General features: G+C 38.4%; 1 protein-coding gene across 1 annotated transcript; it reads right to left on the minus strand.

Moving 5' to 3' along the window:
* Nucleotides 1-1,744: 1,744 nt before the first annotated feature.
* LOC105040601 (mitochondrial dicarboxylate/tricarboxylate transporter DTC) lies at nucleotides 1,745-10,097 on the minus strand. The gene is made up of 6 exons (XM_073254594.1): nucleotides 9,871-10,097; nucleotides 9,316-9,399; nucleotides 6,118-6,179; nucleotides 4,026-4,388; nucleotides 2,462-2,675; nucleotides 1,745-2,355 (listed from the first exon to the last, which is right to left on the minus strand). The coding sequence occupies exons 1-6, from the start codon at nucleotides 9,988-9,990 to the stop codon at nucleotides 2,299-2,301; spliced, it is 900 nt and encodes a 299-aa protein (XP_073110695.1). The 5' UTR covers nucleotides 9,991-10,097; the 3' UTR covers nucleotides 1,745-2,298.
* Between the last annotated feature and the right edge of the window lie 9,587 nt (nucleotides 10,098-19,684).

A 19,684-nucleotide genomic window follows, 5' to 3' on the forward strand; every position in this document is an offset into this window, starting at 1 on the left:
GGCGCCGGCACTGGAGAAGTGGTGGAGAATACTGGAGCGAAAGAGAAAGGAGAGGACCAAGGCGGTGATGTCGAGAATGCTCTGAAAGAGGAGCTTGCCGATGGAGGAGAGCTGGATGGTAGGAGATCCAGATCCAGACAGATAGGCGGTGATCTGAATGCTGCCGTAGGTGGAGACGGCCCAGGCATTGGTCGGATCGACGGTGAGAGCCTCGATCACAACGGCAGCGTGCTCGCAAATGCTGAGGGAATCGGAGCGAGGAGATGGAGGAGGGCAAGTGCGGCCTCCTCCAAGATGGAGCTACGGAGACGTTGGAGGCAGGCAGCGGCAGCAAATGACACAGTGGCGAGGAGAGAGACGATAGTGACAACCTGATCATGGATGAGGGAGTGGGTGAAGGAGTCAAGGAGGTGGATGAGAGAGGGGGAGAGTTGTTGATTTTGGATGAAGGGATTGGGGTTGCGGTGGAGATTTTGGATGTTGGTCATGAGATTGATAGGTGCTGGAGATGGATGGTGGGTGCAGGATAAAAAAGATTAAGAATGGGAGAGAAAGGAAAGAAAATGAAGATGGTTATAGTTCTGATACCATATTAAAGATTAAACTCTATATCATTATGCTTGAGATTTATCCTATTAAATATACATCCAAAAATTTGCACAAGATAAATACCAACCTATTATATAGCTATGCCCAACTAATACATCCCAAATAGCCATCATACAGTTATGCCCAACCAATACATTCCAAATAGAGACATATCCCAAATACACATATCTCAAACATGGAGGCATATGCCAAAAAGAGAAAGGACGTTTAACATACGGGACTTATAAATATATTTTTTATTAAATATATTAATTAATATATTAATAAATATATTAATATTTTATTATAATATATTTATATAATTAATAAATATATTTTATGAAATATATAAAAGATGATTTTGATATTATATGATTGATGATCTTAAATTTCTATAAAATATCAAATAAATTACTCATGAATATCCAAAAATCTTTAATTACTGAACCATGACCTATCAAATACAATGATCTTAATAATCTTAAATCGTTAGTGATCAGATGATCCCAAAATTCAAATCATAAATAATTTCAAATCATTATTATCATCCCATTTGGATCATCAAATACCATCTAAGTTGCATATCAAACACCAATATATTTTTGACTATCCGATTTTTTTTTTTGCCCTCACCCCCTACAAAATAAAAAGAAAAGCATTATCCTTTGGCTGAATTTTACTAATATTAATAAGCATAATGATGAAATATAACATTAGAAAAGTAATGAAATGTCAAACCCAGTAGGGAAAACAGGATTCGAGAGAGCAGTTGCCGCTACCAGCAAAATTCACCCCACCAACCATCCAAACAAAAAAGTCTTAACTATCAAATAAAATACAAAATCCAAGAATGAAAGGAAAAGTATATTTATCAAATAAAATGAAAGCAATCCCAGCACAACATCCATTTTATTTATCAAAAAAAAAAAAAAAGAACACAACTATCCATCTAATGTACCTTCCTCTTGAAAAAAAAACCTAAAAATGATAAAATCATATCAGCCCAGCAAAACAAGGCATAACGAGAGTCCTAGCCTGCCGCACCTATCTCAATCATCTACTGGTGCAAGTTAAATTATTTGCACCATAAAATTTCAAATGCTTCATACAGATAAACATTACCACAACCAAACACATACAATTATAATATTAAAAATTTAAAAGCAAACATCAAACTCTTTCATTGATATCTGGTCCAAAACTGTAGATTCTCGTTTTCCAACATGTTCTAGAGTCTCTCGACAGTTTTACTTCTGATATTCCACCTGAAGAAAATCCTTAACCTCTGATACCTGTAACCTAATTCTTACTGCTGATCTATGAAATGCAGAACCAAAAATTGTAATATAAAATGCAAGCACATAAACAATCACCAATACAAACACCAGAGAATCCAGACAGAACAGAAAAATAGCATGCACGATGACTCGAGAACTTATAACTGAATTCTTCAATCCCACTCAATAGCAGAAGTTGGAATAGAACTTTCCTATGCTGCCAATCACCTGACTGCAGTCTCCGACCAAAAATTTGAACGGGAATGCTTCCCAAATACTCAGCAGATAAACCATTAAGTGTCGTAATCTAAAGGTATGGATTAAAGGTTGTCATGATATCAAAACCAGCCTCTACTACAGATTGAAAAGCCGTAAACTTATTATAAATAGTTTGAAGTCGATGCATATTGAGATCCCCAATAGGTTAGGACTTCTACAAACCCACTGACTTCTCAATCTTCTGGATTTGGTTCAAAAATATCCATGTCAACTGCACAAAAACCCATTCAAACATCAACAAAAAGTAAAAAGAGAAATAAGGCTTCTAAACATAGAGCAAGTTAGATAGATTAGAATATGAGGTGTCGAAGCTTTACCATGACATGGGGAGCAATCCTCACACAGTAAACAGGAAACCCAGTGTAAAATTTGAAAGGTCCGCCACTTTTCAAGGTCTTCATAGCACAGTCCAGTGACCCAGTGTATGGATATTTCCCAGTTGCATCTGGCTGCATCTTCTGTATTTGTGTTTTGACATAATCAAAAGGTAAGCTGCAAGCTGAAGCAAAGAATCCTGAAACAGCACTAGCCCTGTGATAAAATGATAAAGAAACATCAAATCAAGTTGCAGCAAATAGTGAAATAAACTTTCTGATCTTACCAATTCATATAGAGATTTCATATTCATAGCAGGTCATATTCATGCATTTTGCAACTAAGTCTTCCTACTAAGAAAAGCACAGAATTTATGACAGCAGCTAGAAAAGGCAGAGAACAATAAACATTGTGCCATTGATGACCACTTCGCTATTCTCCTTAATGATTAATCATATACATCCGGAATATCACAATCTGTAAGGATACAAATTAATGGTCTCACCAGTCAAGGCAGATTGTGAGATGCAGACTAGACCTGATCAAATCCCGAGCGGCCCTGAGCCCGATGTGTCCAAAACGAGCCTGGGCCTGGTTTTTAAGCCCGGCAGGTCGGAGCCTGGCCTGAGCTCGATGCATCTATAATATATATATATATATATATATATATATATATATATATATATATATATATCCTTCTTCTTCCTCATATTCTTCCCATCTCCTCCCTCCGCCCCACCAGCTCATCCTTCCATCTCCCCCAATCCCTCTCTCGCCAACCCCTCTCTCTCCAACCCCTCGACCCCTCCCTTCTCCTCTCTCCAAACCCTCCCCACATGGTTCCCTTCCTCATCTTCTTCACCTATCACCCATGGTGTAGATGATGGCGGTGTCTTCGGCGGAACCAGGGAGGAGACAGATGGCATTGGGGAGGAGAGGGAGTCCGAGGCTCGGCCCGAAAGCCTGAAGCCCAATGAGTAGTAGGCTCAAGCCTGGAAAGTAGGCCTGAAGGCCAGGCTCGGGACTGAGTAAATCAAGTGGTATCCTATGCTGAACCTGGTCCACCCATTGAACAGGTCTCATGCAAACTTACGTTCCTCAGGATGAGAAAAGTTTTAACTGTATATAAAACACATCTGTAAATTGTTATATTGAATACAATTACAAAAACCACAATATCTACTCAGAAGGATAGACACTCTGGGTCACGTGTTTAGCATTCCATTGACCTAGTAACTACCATTCCACAAAGACATGTTGCATCTCCTCATACAAAACAAAAATGATTAGCAGCAGTGAAACATGCCAACAGGCCTATAAGACCCATAAACAATTAACCTTTCATATTCCACTTAGAAGAATTACAAAAAGAATCCTAAGATGGAAACAACCAATGATACTATATTAAAAAAGCCAAAATAATATAGCCAGATATTATCCTATCTTGTTCAGATATTTTGCATGCATGTCTAATCAAACAAAATCCACAGCATCAACAATTTTCCATTGGTTGCTATAAGGATGACTCTAGCTCCAAAAAGAAAGGCATAATCACCAGGAATCTTACCAAACACAGTACTAATTTCCCCCAAACCAAGTGAATCTCTGAAAAACTCAACGCTCTGATCATACGAGGCAAGCATGCCCATATTTAATGCCATTGCTCTAACTACAGTAGGGCCTGCACCTTTCCAAAGTGCTAAAACCCCTTCATCAGTAATAATACGATAGAGTGCATGGAAGGCATTTTTATAGTTTCGCCTCTGTGCTAGAGGTAAAGTTGCATCAGCCTGCATTCGGATGAGTGCCAAATCAGCTGGACTGCCAACACATGCTCCAATTGCTCCAGCTGTCAGCCCAATAAAAGCTTTCTGTAGTAGAGGTAGTGGTTTCCCATCATTCGCCTCAACTGCTTTACTTGTAAAAACCCTAGGCAAAATATAAAACAGTCACTAGCTGAGATACTATCACATTAAGATTATTATTCTTCCCTAAATGCATTTGTAACAGCCATAAAATTTTAAAACCACAGCATAGTTGATCCTTAGGTAAATCTGGTGCTTGTTGATGTGATATGAACTTGAGCACATTCTTAAATTGTTACAGCGCAAAACTGTCAGTTTAATAATAAGGTGAGCTCAATGGGAAAGGAGTTTGCCTTCGCTCTTTATGATAGCAGAGTAATTAGCATCCAATGAGGTACACAGAAAAGTAGATCACACTCATTGTGCATTAACCACACATCATGATAGATGGGCAAAATTCCCAAAGGCAGCAAAAGAAAGGTCCCTACACATCCCGTTCAATTAAGCAGCCTCTTCACAGAAGAGGACTACTCTTACTCCTTGTGATCTAACAATTTGATAATTCTATACACAAGAAAAAAATTTTAATTACATGCTTCAAAGAAGGAAAAAAAATAAAAATATCTCAGATATGAAAAAAGAAGAAATCCACAGCCTTATCATAACAGCAACTACAATAAAAAAAAAAAGGAAAGAAGAAAAAAAAAAAGCCATGCATGCCTTAAAAGTGGGATTCAACTTTATTAATCCTATATGACATCAAACTCCTGGCTGTAGTCTGCATCCTCGAACAAACTATCATCTTTAAACCATTTTTAAACACTTACGCCAGTTATTTTAGGACTTCCTATCTTCAAGTAATTTCCAACCTATACTAAGCCCCTTCCATGACAGAGTTGTGTTTAGCTTGCACTGAATATGGCACTATAAAGCTATGCTCCTTATGGTCTATCTTTCATGAGGTTTGTTTCAGGCTCCCTTGGATGTAACTAATTTCGAGGGGGTTAAAAAAAAGAAAAGAGTAGACAGGAGAAATGCTATCAAATCGTTCAGGAATATACAGAGGAAAGGAAAAAAAAAAAAGATCAACTACTCCTTGACTGCAATCATCTCATGTAAATGCTTGTTCTTTAAGTCTTGAGTGATCTGGATTGCAGACTCATATTAGTTAACCTAGAACTGATTGGGGGGGGGGGGCACTGTAGCAATAGTGCAATGAGCAATACAAAATCTAAGAAGCATCAGCAGTCCTAGAAAGGAACAGGGTCAAAGAGCAGGTGAATTAGTACATGGATTTGACTTAAATAACTGATATGATACTGGAACAATCCTGCAAGCATTCAGATAGTGATGGACTTTATTTGAAGGTTCTTATGGACTAGCTTTTAGGTGATGACTCATAAAGATTACATTGCCCATTGGTCATTCATGCAAATGTAAGATGACTCATAAAAGTTAATCCACCCAACAAGCATTTGCACCATCAGGATCAACCCATACCATTAACAACTCGAACTCCATGGCGCAGAACATTCTGCTCCATCATATTCTGATCTATTGCAAATTATGAGAAGACTTGCCACCAAATTGGGTCAGATATTAACCCGATGCCCTGACCCAAACTAAACTGCCATGGCCCAGAAAACCCATACTATTGAACTACAATAATTTTTACAAATCAGACAGTTCAACGAACCCAATCTAAGCTGCGTTTTACATAACCCAAACAGGATGAAGGAAGAGGCATGTCACTTTAACAATTCACATTGCCTCACAGCTGCATTCTTTTAATCCAGCTTGTATTATTCATAAATATATACTGAAATGAGTGATCATGATATCATTATTCTTACCTGAAGGATCCCAGCCGTGCAGTTGTGTAAGTAGCTTGCCTGAGTAAACCAGCTGATAATCCCTGCTCCAGAACATTAAATCAGACACAAAAACAGAAAGCACCTTTCAAAACAACAAAAAGAAGACTTCAAACAATAACAATTTCTCACAAGGCAACATGTGGATGCTTTCAGTTTCAGTCATAACCAAGATAATTTGGGGGAGAGACCCAAGATCATGAAAATGACATATTTTGCAAGAATCAACAAACCAAAGAGGAATCTAAATGTCAGAAATACAATACAGTGCATTATATATTCATAAATCACATGAAAATTCACTGTTAAAAGATTGTGTCACCTCCTGATCTTATCACTTAAGCATCCACCTCCATTATTATGACACCTCTATGAGTTATTTCTCTTCATCGTAAATGCGCACATGTGTAAGCATGAAATTAGACTATGATTGCAAGACAACTATATTCAGTCAAAATATTCACTGTTAAAAGATTTTGTCAAGTAGTCCTGGTCTTATGTGGTTAAATATCACTAAGTGTCAACCTACTTCATTATTATGACACATCTTATGAGTTATTTCTCTTCTTCATAAATGTGTACATCCATATTTATGCATTAAATTAGACTAGGATTGCAAGATACAAATATTCAGTTGAGAATATTTTTGGCATAACTAGTCTAAACTTTCACACGCGGGGGAAAACATGCAATAAAATAACATAACATCCCAAAGAAACAGTAATTACTCAATAGGCTCAACTATTGGTATGAACACAACCGAACAAGAAAGAAACTGGAGAAGATTGAATCCACACCCAACGGAAACTAGGGGGGAATTTTAGGATCCCATCAAACACATCACACTTCCTCTGGTTCCATGTTGATGGCATAACAGGAGAAAAAGGAAGAACATTTATCTTACCACATTTGATGGAAGGTTAGAATAGATAGGCAGACAGGAAACCCCCATACACACCCTCGCATGCACAAGCATGGGTGCGCGCGCGTGCATGTGAGAGATAGAGAGAGAGAGAGTTGATATATGATGTAATTATTCAAATTCAAATTTCAAAACTGTGAAAGTCATAATGCCAAATAAATATAGATCCCTCCACCCCCATCCCAACAAGCTGGGGGGAAGCAGAGGTGGGAGCAAAAATACAAGTCCTTGCTCTGACAAGAATTAGAATAAGAAAATTTAAACCAAACCCTTATCAAGACAATAAGACATGAGATAAATTTGATAGGAAATATCCAAGTGGTGTTCATTGTTCACAACTTAGATATGAAGCTAAATATAGAATATCAAACCCATACTAATCTAAGGACCTGTTTGAATGTCTGGGCCCAAAATCTCATGGGATTCATGGGTTGTGCCAAGACAACCAACTAAATCTAGCTGAGCTTTATAAATACCCAAAGAACCATTAGAGTGGGCCTGCTTGAATCCCATAGCGAGGAAAAAAAAAAGACCTCAACTTGACTTGATTGTCTTGGCCCAACCCATGAATCCCACGGGATTTTAGGCCCAGACATGCAAAAGGCCCTAAGACTAATCCAGTCCTGACCACTCTAGTTGAAACTTTTATTGCATCATCTGTTTCGATTAGAAACAGCACTATGTTTTGATTAGAAACAACACTATGTTTTGATTAGAAACAACAATATTTCATTCCATGAATGAAATGAACTGTTAGTAACATGAGCAGAAAAAGAGTTGGATTTCGTTCATATCAACATAAAAGAGATCATGAGACACCATAAATGGCTCAGCGCAGCAAGATAACAACTCAAGGTAGAGCAGCAATAATTCAGTTATATCTGGCCGAATTTTAACAGTAATTAAGTAGCATCAGCTAGGTGTTTTTTTGGAGGGAGCAAACATCATTCTCATAAAAAAGGAAAGAAAATGCAGCAACAAAGAAGTATATGTATCATATTATGCAAATTGTTGAGAATAGTAAATGATTTAGTTTCTACGAGCACAGCTGATCATTAAATATACAAAATCAACTTGAGAACTTTCGAATAAACCAGGACAATTATTGATAAAAATTAAGTAAATGAAATTGAAGTTGAGTTTAGAACTATCGAGAAGAAGTTGCCTACACTAGCAGAACTTTCCAAAGTATGCAACATGTGGCAAAAACCAGAACCATTAGTATGAACACCTGCCTGAACTCATTTTAAGTGATCTGAAACCCTTTCATCTGCTGGGGTTTGCCTAATAGGATGAAGACCTGCCCAAACTATTAGGATGGAGGACTTGCTCAAACTATTATGATGTAGGCTAAAAGAGGTTTCTGCTTACAGAATTACTCGGATGAAGACATGCCCAAACTATTAGGATAAAGGATTTACAAAAAAAGCATCAAAAATTATAGAGGTAGAAGAAAGAGAAATGGAGCTGACAATTTTCCTGAGATAAATAGTCCAGGGCTTTATATAGAACTCTAATGTAGCAATTCTTTTGGTCATTCTCCTTTGGTGCATGCTGATGATCACTAGAAAAAAGAGAATTTTGAGCAAAGATTGGTAGAGGGAGATTTTTGTTCACTAGTCCATTAATTTTCCATCCAAAAAGCTCAGTGGGTTGAGAAAGAAAGAACACAATTCTAGTTGAAACATCTTCAAAATTAGGTGGAGAAAATTCCATGTATGACATCGATAAACATAGAAGTGCTTATTATGTTCAATACAGGGTTCCAATGTCATATTGCCTGGCATCTCCATTTGCTAATTTTATGGTTCTTGGACAAGTATCAAGACATATTAGTCTCGCCTTCACTCTTATATTAAAACGACTCTCCATATCCTAGAAACATGCTAACGGACACAGATAATTCCAAATTCAAAGGTTTCACCTTCACTGCAAATATGATATTCTTACTCTGTGCAAGTCGTTCCATAACATAAATGTCATTAAAGCTGCTTCATTTCTTATTTCAATTAAATGTTATAAATAAGGTAACATGCACTATAATTGTATATGTCGCCATGTCATAGAATGATCTGTTCTGGAATCCAAAGTGCAACAAAATTGAGATTAATAACAACATTAAAGCAAAACGGGCAATGACAAGCTTACCGTAAGAAGAAATAACTTATCATACATCTCATAAAGTTACAAGAAGCTTCAATCCGAATAAGACAAAATGGAGATTATGGAGGAGGCTGTAACATGGTTGAAGAGCAAACCTTGTAAAAGGAGCCAAAGCCCTCTTTGGCGAGCATGTTCTTTGTCACTTGGAGTGCCGATCCCTGACCCAATTGGATTCTCACCTACCAGACAAACATTCAGCAAAATATATGCATCACATCACTGAAGGCTATATTACAAGATACTATGGATCCTCCAAAGAATAGATCTCGGATCCACCAAAGAGATATTAAACAATCCAAGAAAAGAAGGTTTTTCTTTGCACAACAGACATCCACTTCATCGAATCAAGAAACAGAAACCCCCTATTTCCTTGGATATAGAACAGGAAACAAAATCCAGCAAAGCAGAGCCCTCAGTCGCCGTAGAACCAACTTTTATATCAAGGTGAGAAGATTATACAAATAAAATAGCCAAAAAATCGAACCCATTGCTTCGAAACGCAGAAAAGAACAAGAAGCACCGGAGTCATAAGCCTGCAACTCCTCCTCCCAGACCCAATCTTTCCTTTTCTTGGCGGTGCAAGAAAGCAAAAATCCAACAAAAGATTCGAAAAAAAATTGGCAAAGAAGAAGGAAATATCAAGTTCTCACCTTGACCATATCGATCGGTTGGATCACGCAGGTGGCGAGCATCCCGGAAGCCCCACCATTGACGAAGGGCTTGACGGTGCTCCAAACTCTGGCCTGGCTCTTGGGCTTCGCCTCCCCCATTTCACCCGAAATTGTGCAAAAAACGAAGGTAATGGACTAGGAGAAGCCGGGCCAAAGGGACAGGATGAGGAGAAGCAACCGAAAACCTAGGTTCCAACTCTCGTATAGAATCGCCGACTCCATTTGGCCCGCCATCGGTCGGGTTTCGGGTTGTATCTTTCGCGCAAAAGAATGATCGATCTTTTTTCGCGACATTAACCACTGGATCGTGCCTCGAGCATAACTCAAAGCCTTTCCATCTTTTCTTTCCACTGTTTGCACAGCTCTCGAAGCGGATATTGTGCGATCCAACGGTTGACGTCACGAATGAAGGTGAATCGTTCTTCCGTGCGGAAGATACAACCCGAAATACCTGGGGTCGTGATTCGGGGGGCCCTTCCCTCCTCTTTCGGCTTGTGGTGAGGTCCGACTCGCATCGGACAACTTAGTTGTCCAACCAGGTGGCCTTCCGCTTCTTTAATTGCCGGTGTTTGGGCCGAGAAAATTCCCTAATTTTCGTGATGCAGCAAACTCCAACTCGTGCTTTTTCCGTCTTTTGTTGATAAAGGGTGGGTTGGAGCCTCAAGAAAAACAAAGCAAGCAGGGAAATAGAAGAGAGAGAAAACTAAGAAGTACACGGCCGCAACTATAAGCTCTCGGAACCAAAGAAAGTTGAGGTAAAGAGAGAGAAAGCCTTTGCTTCAAATTATGTTGGATGTAATGCTAGAGTCCAAGATGAAATGTAGCTTTATTTTTTGGTTATTCTTAATAAAGTAACAAAGAGAAACTAGATTCGAGAGTTGATAAATGAATATTAAATAGGAAAGTTAGGTTTCTATGGCTAAAAGCGCCACATAAACAGGATGTGGGCCCAAAATAATTTCCAGAAAGCCAGTGCTGACAACTTCCTTCCTTTTCTTGATCTGGCTTTTTGGTTGGCTCTCTACAATTGGAATGTGACATGAGCGTGCATTTTAGTCATAGCACAAATAAATAATTCTGATACATTAGAAGCATCTGGATTCCAGAAAGACATGAGCAAAGAGATGTAAAAAATGGAAATGAGCGAAGGTGCCAACTTGTCAAGCTCTTATAGAACAGTCCGTTACGATTTACGCAGCCAGAGGAACACATAAGTACTGCAACCTCTTTCACAGAAAAAAACTGAATGTTTCTTTACTCGCATGTCCTCGGATTTCAACAAATAAAAACCTAGATGCTTTAATGGATCAGATTCCAGATTATATTATTATTGGTTTTTCAAGTTGCTTTAGAATAACAATCATTTTCCCGAATCTAGAGATAACTGGTAATTGCCGTTGGGGAGTGTAGACAAGTTTTCTTGTCAGATGAAGGCGAAATACAGTCTAATTCGACTTTAGAACAGCTTGAACAATATTTACGATACATGTAACCTTTGGATTGCATAATTCGCTTTCTATCTTTTATATATGATCTGCATTATGGTAGAGACTGAGGTCTCACTATCTTAGAATAGGCATAATTTTGTTAATCAAAAAAACAGAATAATTAAGCAATGGAATGAAACCATTGCCCTTAACATCTTTCGTTTGGAGGAAAGAAGTTCTTATGCCAAGCTATTACAGCTTTATAATCAGCATGCATACCACAACATAGATACTGCTTATATAAGCTTAAAAAAAAAAAAAAAAAAGCTGACACAACAGGCCAACAAAAAAAAAAAAATTATTTTTTTTATTGTGTTCAACCTCCTCCTCCATCGTATTTTTTTGCTGCTCTGTCACAACTTATATTTTTCTGATTCATCATCCATCCATTTCTTCTATAGACCAAATCACAGTCAATGAACTTCATTTCATCAGAGATCTGAACAAAAATTTCAGATTTAGTTCCTACAAGAAGACTCCATCTCCACTATCATAGCTTCAAGATGGATAATTCCATGTCCCTTGTTGCCTCCTATAGAAGTGGATAATGATTCCATTATCAAACTATGTGAGTCAATTATGTCAAAACCAAAATTTTAGTGGATCACATAGTTCCTCAAAAAAGAGTGGGTTGTATAAGCTTCCACATGTGATAGACATCTTGTGTCCTGCCAAAAAAAAATTAACAGACAACAAAAATCCCTTATCAAGATATGTGTTCATGTCTAATTCTGAGAAACTTCCTTGATAGACAATATATTCACACACCTAAATTACCAGTAAGTTAGTTGACACGAGCCCCCAAGTAACATGTGACAGAAATAATCAATAGATATAATTTATACTTCTACCACATTTGATTTTCTCGAACCCAGGCTATTAAGTAAATTGATGCGGTGAATAACAGGGAGTATCAGGGAATCAAGGAGAAAGAAGGAAGCCATCACCCAATGACAGAAGTAAGCATTTTCAAAAGCAACCATTTGCCTCTTCGTGCACAGCGTGCCCTTCGATATGCCAAAATAGGCAGAATCATTCTTCATCCCATGGAGAAGTAAAGCATCCGCCAAAGAAATATATCTACCATGACAATTCTTCTTCATCCTATAAGCTTTAGCACTAGCATAACCATCCACATGGCTTGGGTGGTATAAGTTATTAAGTTTCGACTCTACTTACCCATAGCAAAGATCAACAGCATGCACCATCGAAAAATCGAAACCACTCAGCTGGTTTGTCTAGCTCTTGTTTCTATTAAAAGGGCATTTGATATAGGCTGATCACTCCAAAATCGAGGTGATGTGAGTGAAAATGGCAAGGTCAACATGTTTAGTTGTCACCTAATGATCCTCTACTTCTTATATAACTGGCTAATCCAGTGACCCTAAACCCTTCTTTGAAAATAGCATCCACGATCAGCTCAGGATAGTGATCTTGAGATTTAACTTTGGGATAATTTCATCTCTCGATCTAGCAGTTGAGTATTGGCCAAACTTCCACATGCTTGATGTGAGAGACTCTAGAAAAATGCTATCCGTGAGTATTGAAGCCACAACCAACGTGTAACAACTTATAGTTTCTCCAACAACTTGTATTTTGTTGTAGTTTCTATTTGAGCTTATCCCAACAACTTATAGTTTCTCTAATCCCAATAACTTGTAGTTTTTTTAGCTAATCCCCACTTTAGAGGGATCTATTATAATGAGAAAAAACCCCATAGAGGGAGATAAGTCGTTCATATCATCTCTGGCCAGTTTGTTCATGGTATTAGAGCACTTCTGCTCTCAAGCCTCTGATCCTGTCGAGATGGCCCTCCTTCCCACCCCTTGAAACATGGCCACCACTGCTGCCTCATCAACCCTCAATATCTTATCCTTCTCACTTCTCAATCTTACCAGCGACAACTACCTACTGTGGGAGGCACAATATCTTCCTCTACTCTGAAGCTGTGATCTGGTTGGATTGATCGACAGAAGTGACCCTTGCCCACCACGGCACCTTCCTGCTCCAGCGACATAGATGACACCGACAGCGACATCTGAAGCCCCTCCTCTAGTTCCTAACCCGGCATACTTGCTCTGGGTATGCCGGGTTAAGCAAGACAAGCAGGTTATGGTGTAGCTCATTGCGTCCCTCTCTAAGTCCCTGTTGTTCTTCATCATTGACCTTGACTCTTCTCGCATTGTGTGGGACATCCTTGCTGGAGTGTTCGAGTCCCAAGCTCGAGCACGTCTCTTGCAGTTGCAGACTGAGCTACAGTCCCTTAGGCATGATATGAGCACCCTTCCCGATTACATTCAGAAAACTAAGGTATCGTTGACAACATGGCAGCCATTGGGCATCCTGTCTCTTCCATGGACCTAGTGCTTTAGGTGCTTGCAGGGCTAGGATCCGAATTCGACTCCATCATAGCCACACTTGCAGGTACCGAAGGCCTTTCTCTTGGTGAGGTTCTGGCATGTCTTATGGCTCATGAAAGCTTTCTTCAGCATCGAGCACAGCTGTAATCAGATGCCCCTTTTCTTGCTGCACATCAAGTCTTACAAGGGTGTAGTACATCTCATCTGTTTGTCAACTCACAACAGCCATCACCAAACTATCTAGCTTCCAACCAAGGGCGATCAAATGGAGGTCGTGGATGCGACCGTGGGTGCTTCAACTAGCATCAAGGACCCTGGTGTCAACTATATCATGAATGCGACCACTTTGTTGTGGACTGCCCACAATGCTTCAACCCCAACTTTCATGGTATTAATCACATCAACGGCTAGCAACAAGCCTCTGCTCCTGCTACCTTCAACGCTACCATGGAAGAAAATGGCATCACGTCAACCTCCTACTATCCAAATTCGAGTGCCACCAATCATGTGACGCCTGACTATAACCAGCTTGACAGTGTGGCTCCATATCAGGGTGTTGATCTTCTCTATGTTGGCAATGGTGCAGGTTTGTCGATAACTCACATAGATTCTGCTACAATTTTATATTCTTCACTTCCTTTATCTCTTACTAATCTTCTGCAGGTACCTATTGTCATTCACAATCTCGTGTCTGTGCATCAGTTCTATAAAGATAATCATGTATTTTTTGAATTCCACCCCTTTCATGTTATCGTGAAGGATCAGGTAACTCGATAGCCTCTGCTCTACAGTCGGCTTGAACGAGTCTCTATCATCTTTTTACCTCCAATAAAGATAGTGCCGCTCGAGTTCTCTTTAGCGAGAAGACATCTATCTCCATTTGGCATGATCGACTCGATCATCCTGTCATGCGAGTGGTGTCACGGATCCTTACCAAGTTTGGACTCCTGATTTATCCAATCACATTGTCTCATTTGTGTGTTGCTTGTCAAAAGGCTAAGCGTCATCGGCTTCCTCTTCCTTCATGTAGTTATGTTTCATCTTGTCCTTTGGACTTCGTATTCTCTAATGTATGGGGTCCTTCACCAATAATCTTTGCTTCTGGAGCTCGTATATTTGCTTTATTGATGATTTCAGTAAGTATCTTTGGATCTTCACTATGCAAAGAAAATCTGATACACTAGATATTTTTCTTCACTTTCAACGCCATATTGAACGTCTCTTTGCTAGACAAATAAAATAATTCCATAGTGATTAGGGTGCCGAGTTTCGCTCTTTGTCTCGTTATCTTGATGCTTGTGGCATCTCTCATTGTCTCTCATGCCCACACACCCCTCAGCAAAATGGGATTGCAGAACGTAAGCATGGTCATATAATTGAGACTGCATTGGCTCTCCTAGCTCATGTCTCTATTCCCCAACAATTTTGGGATGATGCCATTTGCACAGCTGCCTACTTAATCAACCGTATGCCCACACCTCTCTTGTCCAATATCAGCCCTTATAAAAAGCTTTTTGGTTCTACACCAAACTATACTTTTCTACGTGTGTTCGAATGTGCTTGTTTCCCTTATCTATGACCCAATTCCAAATGCAAACTTGAATTCCATTCTGACTTGTGTATTTTCATGGGATATAGCAAGTCTCATTATGGTTATCAATACTTTCACATGCCAACGAATAAGATCTACACTGTTCGCCATGCTGTCTTTAATGAAAAGAGATTTTCTTTTGCTAAAATTTCTAGCCATAATACTAGGCCTATTACTTACTCTCGCTAGTCTTTACCTCCTTTGCAGGTTACATCCTTAAATGTGTTAACAACTGCTGTGTCTCAATCTTAGGATCAGCTCGTCCGACAAAAGGGTCACCCTTCGACCCATGCACATTAGGCCGACCAAGGTGTTGATTGCACCTCGTGGCATGCGTCTACTTCTGGGACACCTGCTCTGCCCAACTTGTCCTCATTCATTTCAGTAGAAGTGAGTTCATAGGCGAGAGCCACTGATGCACTTATAGTGCACCCACTTTAGTTCATGAGGATGTATGCCACCCGATGACCTCGATGACATTACCCTCACCGCCATCAGACCGTGCTATTGATGTCATTCATCCACTATCTAATCTCAATGATGCACAACAACCGCGGACCAGCTCTATCACTTGGGCATGCACCCACCCTATGATCACTCTATCATGGAATGGTGCATGATGGGCCAAAATCTATAGTGCACAAAAGACCAATATGCATTCTCTCCCACATCTGCTTATCTGCACTTCATTGCCTTTCGAGCCAACCTGCTATAGTCAAGCTTCCAAGGATTCTATCTGGCATGCTACCATGCCAGCTGAATTTGATGCCCTTATGCACAATGGAATATGGAATGCTTGTACCTCACACCTCCCATATGAATGTGGTTGGATGTAAGTGGGTTTTCAAACTTGAACAATGTCCTAACAGCTCCATTGAGAGGTATAAAGCGCACCTTCTGGCTAAGGGATATAGCCAGCAACTTGGGATTGATTTTACAGAGACATTCAGTCCTGTTATCAAAATCACAACAATAAGACTTTTTCTAGCACTTGCCATCTCTTCTGGTTGGCCCATGAGACAGCTTGATGTGTCTAATGTATTTTTGCATGGACACTTAGAAGAAACTATTTTTATGGAGCAACCTTTTGATTTTATCCATCTCCAATTTTCTCACCGTATGTGTCAACTTCAGAAGTCTCTCTATGGCCTTCGGCAAGCCCTAAGGGTCTGGTTCCAGCAACTCAGCAATTATCTACTTCAGCTTGGCTTTGTGGGATCCAAGACAGATCCTTCTTTATTTTACCATGTGAGTGGATGCTCTTCGATTTATATTTTAATCTATGTAGATAATTTCACAGTAACAAGCAGCAATGCATCAGGCATTTCCTCACTCATTAATTCTCTCAAGAATGAGTTTTCTGTCCAAGACCTTGGTTCTGTTCATTTCTTTTTGGGCATAAAGATGTCTTTACATCTAGATGGTTGCTTCTTATCCCAGCAGAAATACATCAAAGATGTGCTACAGAAATCTGATATGTTGGATGCAAGGCCCATCTCAACTCCTTTGGCATTAGACTTTGATTTCAATGGGCTATCCTCACTATTTTTTGATCCAACACTATATCGAACGATTGTAGGTGCACTATAATGCACTACCATCACACGTCCAGATCTCACTTATGTTGTTAACAGATTATGTCAGCACGTGCATGTGCCTTCGGACCTATATTGGGCAGCTGTGAAGTGCATTCTGTGCTATTTGAAGACACCATAACACATTGTTTATTACTCCACCATCATTCTAGCTATAAGCTTATGCATTTAGTGACGCCGATTGGGCAAAATGCACACAAGATCGACGATCCATAAGTGGTTTTACCATCTTCTTTGGCAGAAACTTAGTCTCCTGGTACCCTAAGAAGCAATCAAGTATTGCTCGTTCAAGTATCGAGGCCGAATATAAGGCTGTTGTTAATGTCACGACAGAGCTATTTTGGATTCAATCATTTTTCACTGAATTAGACATTCCTCTTCGTGCTCCTCCCATTCTTTTGTGTGATAATATTGGAGCCACTTATTTAATTGCTAATCTGGTATTTTATAACCGCACAAAACATATTGAAATTGATTATCACTTTATACAGGAACGGATAGCCGCTAAGCAACTTCAGGTCTCCTACATCTCCACTCATGATTAGATTGCAGATATCTTTACCAAAGCTCTTTCATGTCAACGCTTCATTCTTTTGCGAAACGAGCTTCAAGTGATCGAGCCCCTCTCTTATGCTTGTAAGGACGTACTGAAGCCATAACCAACGTGTAACAACTTATAGTTTCTAATCCCAACAACTCATAGTTTCTTTAACAATTTGTAGTTTGTTGTAGTTTCTATTCGAGCTCATCCCAATAACTTGTAGTTTCTTTAATCCCAACAATTTGTAGTTTCTTGATCTAATCCCTACTTTAGAGGGATCTATTATAATGAGAAAAAACCCCATAGAGGGAGATAAGTCGTTCACATAATCTATGGCCAGCTCATTCAGTGAGAAAGTACTATCCGCAATGGCTGTTATTTCCAATCTTGTTTCATTTTACTCTTCTTTTTTTGGTTGCGACAATTACTTGATTTCATGAGATATTGATTTCTTTATTTTTTGATTTTTGATATTTTATTTTTTATATTTGGTTGAGTCCATCTTATTTTCTTGAGTATTGATATCAATGCAAAAAATCAATTTTTTTTCTCATCTTGTAAATATACCTATATATATATATATTATAGGATCTAAGATACATGGTTTTTTTTTTATAGATTTATTTGATTTTTACGTTTGATTAGAATTCTTCGAGCATAAATTTGCTAAAACTATTTTTATTAGGGATGCAAATAGATCAGATCAGACTAGATTATGAGTAAACCCGATCCAACTCAATTTCTTAATCGAGTCCTAATATTGAACCTAGATCCAACTCAGTAGAAGATTAGGTTGGATCCACAACTAAAATTTTTGATCCAATAGATCTTCGAAAAAGATTGAGTTCATGTATAATTCGGCCCCAACCCAAAAAATTCCAATCCAAATTGGGTTCGAGCCAAACGTAGCGAACTACATTTTAATTATCACATAACCAACTGCTATAAATGGCACAAATAGACAATAAACAATGTTACTTTCAAACTAATTAGGATATAAAAATATTTTTAAATTTATTTTTATGTTAAAGATATTGCTCAAGTCTTAAATCATAAATTAAATACTCAAAGAGATTTGGGGTCCTAAAAATACATTAGGTTCGGATTGAATCATGAGTCAACCTAACTCATTTGCAGCCTTAACATTCATGCATTCGATGTATCCTTGTATGCCAATCACGATATACACTATTAAAGCATGGTTAATAGTGTCAAAACACACACACACACACATATATATATATATATATATTATATAATATATATATATATATATATATATATATATAAGTCGTGATGTTCAAGACTCACTATGTACTTGACTAAATCTGACTTTCAAATCGAGCTGAATTTTACAATTTTTGAACTATATTTTTGAAGGAAAGGTGAAAGAATAAAAGAATTTTTTTTTTAATTTTGACTAACCAAGAAAATGATAAAAAAAATGACGTGATATGATGGGATTATTAATGCTAATTTCCTTCAAAATTATAACTACTTATAAAAGGAAAAAAAACAAAGGATTTTGCCGAGAAAACTTCATCTCTTAATGCTTTCTTATTCTTATTTGCACTCTATTTTTTCATTGCCATGAAATAATCTCATATTTAGCATACGAGTAGGGATCTTGATCTTTTGTGACAACAAAATAAGACAACAAGCAGGAGCATGGATAGTCAGAATAGGAAATTGATTGATATATCCAAATACTCGTGATGTGGTTTGAACACAAACACGCGCGCGCGCGCGTGCGCACACACTCTCTCTCTTTTGGTAAACGTCTAAATACTTCTTTAGCAAAGCCATATATTACTAAATGATTTGTATGCTATGGCTTGTTGCTTATCTAGAGTGAAATGATTGCTCCTGATTAACCGTGCTTGTACTCTTCCCATTATTCATGAAGGTTTTCTCCAATCCTTTGAGCCAACACATACATCTAATTATCTACCAGGGTTGTCCAGCATAGCAGCATCATGTAAAAATAGAAATCAATGAATTGGTTATCGAAACTTACTAGAATAAGACCCAAATTTAAGCAACAAAGCATGCTTTAACATTAAAATATTAACCAAGAACTGCATAATAGCATACGTTCTTGTTTTTGTTTATGCTCACCTATACGCACAACAAGTCATATTAGCGGCTTTCCTTTGTACAAAGTGGATACATATATCTAAACCAGCTGCTTCCATGACCTAGTTTTGATTGGAAGTTAT

This window comes from Elaeis guineensis, chromosome 3 (assembly GCF_000442705.2).
Source record: "Elaeis guineensis isolate ETL-2024a chromosome 3, EG11, whole genome shotgun sequence".
In the NCBI taxonomy this organism is placed as follows: Eukaryota; Viridiplantae; Streptophyta; class Magnoliopsida; order Arecales; family Arecaceae; genus Elaeis; species Elaeis guineensis.